Source organism: Lolium perenne, chromosome 6 (genome assembly GCF_019359855.2).
Source record: "Lolium perenne isolate Kyuss_39 chromosome 6, Kyuss_2.0, whole genome shotgun sequence".
NCBI classification, from domain to species: domain Eukaryota; kingdom Viridiplantae; phylum Streptophyta; class Magnoliopsida; order Poales; family Poaceae; genus Lolium; species Lolium perenne.
Genome location: NC_067249.2, coordinates 3,332,458 through 3,337,950, shown reverse-complemented (window position 1 = coordinate 3,337,950; position 5,493 = coordinate 3,332,458). Strand labels below are relative to the sequence as shown.

General features: G+C 56.7%; 1 protein-coding gene across 1 annotated transcript; it reads left to right on the top strand.

Moving 5' to 3' along the window:
- The first annotated feature begins 240 nt into the window (after window positions 1-240).
- LOC127310860 (uncharacterized) lies at window positions 241-3,018 on the top strand. Its single transcript, XM_051341492.1, has 5 exons — window positions 241-352; window positions 1,011-1,405; window positions 1,672-2,321; window positions 2,382-2,661; window positions 2,722-3,018. The coding sequence occupies exons 1-5, from the start codon at window positions 241-243 to the stop codon at window positions 3,016-3,018; spliced, it is 1,734 nt and encodes a 577-aa protein (XP_051197452.1).
- The last annotated feature ends 2,475 nt before the right edge of the window (window positions 3,019-5,493 follow it).

The following is a 5,493-nucleotide window of genomic DNA, read 5'->3' as shown; positions in this document are numbered from 1 at the left end:
CAGTAGATCCTGGATGTCGTCGACAAGGCCAAGGCCGCTCATGCCGGTATGCCGGCTGTAGACAACCCGGCTGGCACCACCCACTTCCAGCCGGCCAACGACACCAAGAAGATCCTCCTCGACCCCGCTCAGCCGGACAAGTTCGTCACCATCGATGCCGGCTTTGACAACAAATAGGAAAGCGAGCTCACCATCTTCCTCCGTGAGAATCGGGACATATTCGCATGGTCTCCTCGAGACATGTCGGGTGTGCCGAGGGAGCCGGCTGAGCACCACCTTCACGTATGGCCTGAGGCCAATCCGGTGAAGCAACCTCTCCGCCGCTTCGCCGAAGATAGGAGAAAGGCCATTGGTGAGGAGATCGCCCGGCTGCTCGCAACCGGCTTCATCATGGAAGTGCTACACCCGGACTGGTTGGCGAACCCAGTCCTGGTTTTGAAGAAGAACGGCTCCTGGCGCATGTGTATCGACTAAACTAGCCTGAACAAGGCTTGCCCGAAGGACCCCTTCCCCTTGCCGCACATAGATCAAGTCATAGATTCTACTGCCGGCTGTGAACTATTGTCTTTTTTACATGCCTATTCAGGCTACCACCAGATTCCTTTGAATCCGGCTTATCAAATAAAGACTTCGTTCATTACCCCGTATGGGGCTTATTGCTACACGACTATGCCTTTCGGCTTAAAAAACGCAGGCACCACCTACCAAAGGTGCATGCAAAAATGCTTGCAAGAGCAAATCGGCAGAAATGTTCACGCGTATGTGGATGATGTCGTTGTAAAAACTAAGGAGAAGCGTACCCTCCTTGATGATCTGAGAGAAACCTTCACCAATCTAAGAAGATTCCTGATGAAGCTCAACCCAGCCAAGTGCACCTTTGGCGTGCCAGCCGGCCAACTCCTTGGTCTCTCAGCGTGGGATCAAAGCCAACCCAGAGAAGATCAGTGCCCTGGAGAAGATGGAGCTGCCGCAGTGCCTCAAGGACGTCCAGAAGTTCACTGGTTACCTAGCCTCCTTGATCCGCTTCGCCAGCCGGCTGGGGGAGAAGGCACTGCCCTTGTACCAGCTGCTCAAGAAGTCAGACACCTTCGTCTGGTCTCCGCAGGAGGACGCGGCATTCCGTGACCTGAAGCGCATGTTATCAACTGCGCCCATCTTAGCATCGCCGACTTCCAAAGAGCCAATGCTGATGTACATAGCTGCCACCAACCGCATGGTCAGCGCCGTCCTGGTGGTGGAGCACAAGGAAGAGGGTAAGGAGCAGGCGGTCCAGCGCCCAGTTTATTACCTTAGCGAGGTGCTCTCACAGTCCAAGCAAAACTACCCCCACTACCAGAAGCTCACCTACGGTGTGTACATGGCGGTCAGGAAACTCAAGCACTACTTCCAAGAGCATCCCATCAAGGTGGTGTGCACAGCTCCCCTTGCAGAGATTATTGGCAGCAAAGACGCCAATGGCCGGGTCACCAAGTGGGCCCTGGAGCTGGCGACTCACTACATCTTATACTGGCCGGCTTCTTCGTCGATTGGGCCGAGGTCCAATACCTGCTGCCTGTACCCGACTCCTCGCATTGGAAGATGCACTTCGATGGCTCCAAAATGCGCGGGAGCTTGGGAGCCGGCATCGTCATCACCTCTCCCAAGGGGGACCGGCTGGGCTATGTCCTGCAGCTCGACTTCACCGCGTCCAACAATGTGGCAGAGTACGAGGCGCTCATTCATGGGCTCAAGCTGGCCAAGGAGATAGGAGTGCATCGCATCCTCTGCTTCGGCGACTCCGACTTGGTTATACAGCAAGCTTCTGGCGAATGGGACGTGAAGGATGCCAACATGGCATCGTACCACTTCCACGTCCAGCAGATCGCCGGCTTCTTCAAGGGGTGTGAGTTTCACCATGTGCCCCGTGCCAACAACGAGGCAGCTGACGCACTATCCAAGATCGGCTCAACCCGGCAAGCTATACCACCAGGCGTCACCCTGGAACACTTGCGAAAGCCATCCATCACACCTTTGCCGGATTTCGACCCCATATACGTGTCGGCTGACCCGGGGGTTCTTCAGCCGGACCCGGGGGTTCCTCAGTCGGACCCGGGGGCTTCTCAGCCGAACCCGGGGGCTCCTCAGCCGGACCCGGGGGCTTCTCAGCCAAACTCGGGTGCTCGCCAGCCGGACCCGGGGGCTTCTCAGCCGGACCCGGGGGCTTCCGAGCCGGAGACAACAGTGGCAAGCGTGTTCGAGATAAAATGTGTACCATCATGGGCACAACAATTCCTCTCATACCTGGCCGATGGCAAGCTGCCCGAGGACCGAGTCCAAGCCAGGCAAATTGAGAGAAGGGCCAAGGTCTATACCATCATCAACCACCAGCTGTACAAACGCAGCGTAAGTGGGGTGTTCCAGCGCTGCATCGAGACGGATGAAGGGATAGAGCTCCTCAGAGAGATCCACCACGGAGAGTGCGGCCACCATGCCTCCTCCAGAGCCATCGTGGGCAAAGCCTTCCGCCATGGCTTCTATTGGCCAACTGCATTGAAAGATGCTAAGAACATGGTCAGGGCATGCAATGGCTGCCAGCGCTTCGCTAAGAAAAGGCATGCGCCGGCTTCCGCCCTGAAGACTATCCCCATTACTTGGCCATTTGTTGTGTGGGGCCTCGACAAGGTCGGCCCATTCAAAACTGCCCGAGGCGGCATGACACACCTCCTCGTGATGGTCGACTAGTTCACCAAGTGGATAGAGGCCAAGCCCATCAAGAAATTGGATGGTTCCACGGTCGTCACCTTCCTCAAGGACATCATTTTGCGATACAGCTATCCCCATAGCATCATCACCGACAACAGCACCAACTTCGCCCAAGGGGTCTTCTCTCGCTTCTGTGGGGAAAAAGGGATCCAGATGGACCTAGCGTCCGTGGCCCACCCTGAGTCCAACAGACAGGTGGAGAAAGCCAACGGCTTGATCCTGGCCGACATCCGGCCCCGGTTGGTTGAGCCACTGGAGCGCGCCGCCGGCTGCTAGATTGAAGAGCTGCCCTCTATGCTATGGAGCTTGCGCACCACGCCAAACCGCTACGTCGGCTTCACGCCTTTCTTGCCCGTGTATGGGGCCGAGGCCGTCCTGCCGACTGATATCGACCACGACACGCCCAGAATCAAGTTGTACACCGAGGCGGATGCTAAAGAGGCCCGCGAAGATGGAGTTGACCTGGTCGAAGAAGCCCGGCTACTGGCCGTGTCCAGATCTGCTGTATACCAGCAAAGCCTCCGCCGCTATCACAGCCGGAAGGTCCAGCCCCTGGCATTCCGAGAAGGTGACCTAGTGCTCCGGCTGATCCAATGGACAGCCGGCCAGCACAAGCTATCCTCCCCATGGGAAGGTCCCTTCATCGTTAGCAAATCCTTGGGCAACGATTCCTACTATCTCATTGATGCCCAAGAGGCTAAGAAAAACAAGTCGGACAGGGCTGATGAGGAGACTAAACGTCCCTGGAATGTTAACCTGCTCCGCCCATTTTACACTTGAGAGGTGGAATGTATGTATCCCTGTATCTCTTTTGTATCATGTGTTGTAATGAAAACTTGCGCCACAAGCGTGCCCCGTTTCAACACCTTTTTTAAGTACTTTACTGCTTTCGCCGGCTGGCCCGATCCCTCTCACGCGGCCTTCTTAATACAATGACCCGGCACCCGGAAGCAAACCCCTCGCCGAGGTACAGATCGCAACTCGGTTGTCCGACTGGCGGGAGAAAAAGCTCAAGGAGCCGGCACGCGAAAAACGACTAAGGGAAAGAGCAAGGGCGAGTCGGCTCTCGTTCGAACCTTTCATAAAAGCATCAGCTTTCTCCAAATCTACGCCCTTAGCTGAATTATTGTCGGCCTCACTCAGCGGCCCCTCCCTTGCCCAGCTGCGGACCGCAACCCGGCCGCCCGGCTAGCGAGGGAGAAGCCAAAGGGTGGGGAAGATAAGAAAAACCAAGGGGCTCAGACAAAAAGCAAGCCATAGCATAAAAGATGATCAAGGAAATAAACTAACAACATGATAATAAAAAGTCGCGAACATAGTCTTTACACCTACGCCCGGCATTCCGGGGATTTAACATTTGTCTTGGTGAAAATGAAAGATAAAAACAGGCGACATCTAAGGTCCGGATAGAGGAGGACCAGCCGGAGGAGCTCCTGAGGCGGCAGCCGGCGCAGCATCAGGTGTGGCCGTTTCCTCCGCATCTTCTGCTTCCTCTTCTTCCTCCTCTAGATCATCCTCAGGCAGGTTGGGGTCGGAGACAAAGTTGGAGTTGTTGACGAAGTCGGCGATGGCGCAAGCCCTCGCAAGCTGGCGCGTTTTGGTCTCCGGGCTCGGATCATCTTCCACGCCAGCCCGACGATGCTCCAGCTGGTCCAGCGAAACCTCCTCGTACCACGAGAGCATGAAGGAGAGGGCCATGTCGGCGCCAGTGCGAGCTGCGGACTCCTTCCAGTCCAGAAGGCGGTCGGGAGCGGTCTCGAGCCACTTCACTAGATGGGCAAGATCAGCCGGCAGAGTCTCCGTCGGCCACAGCAGCCGGAAGAGCTCCTCCACCGCAAGCCGGAGTTCATGCCCCAGCATGGTGACGGGCGTAATCCGTTCATGCTTGGTGCCCAGATGATCGTCCATGCTGAAGTACGGAGAGCCCATCTAGCCGGCTGCCCGGCGCTCATCCTGCGCCCTCCCCGCCGCCGCCAAGGCCGCCACCTGGGTCTCTGGGAAAGCAGCTGAAGCAACAACAAAAAAAATACAAGTATGAGAAAATGTGAGTATCCGGCTGCTGAAAGCCGATAGAGTCCTACCGCCAGCAATAGCCTGAAGCCGGGAAAGGACAGGAAAAGACTAATTTTTTGAAGTCAGCCTGCCGACAGCCAGCAAAATGCTTGCCGTCTGCCGCCAGCCAGAAGCCGGGGATATTCAAAGTAGTCCAGTTGCCGGCAAAGTCCCACCGCCTGCCTCCAGCTAGAAGCCGGAAGGAGGAAGTGGAAAACACAACCAAATAAGAACAAAGTACCTGCCAAGCCGTGATCCAGCGCGCTGATATCCTCCACCCAACGCTTCGCCATCTCCGTCAACGCCTTGGACTGAGCGGGCATGTCGCTGCTAAGCTTCTGGCACTTCTCATCCACCTCGCCCAGGCGCTGGTTCAAGTTGTCCACCTTCTCTTGCTCAACCTGCTTGACGTTGTTGAGCTCGGTCAGGTGGTTCGCTTCCAGGCGGCGCAGGCGCGCCAACTCCCCCTCCATGTCCTTCACCTTGGTGGCCAGGGCCTTGGCGGTCTCCTGGCTTGCGGAGCACTGCTCACGCGAAAGCCGGGGCTCTTCCTGCAGCTGGGGGACCTGGGCTGCAGTAGCTGCAAGCCGGCAAAGGCATCAGCTGGCAAAATGATAAAAGAAAACGCCCGCAAGTCGGTCAAAACAAAGATTTACCTTGGGCAACCTCCAGCTGGCGCGCCAGGGAGGAGCGCTCAGT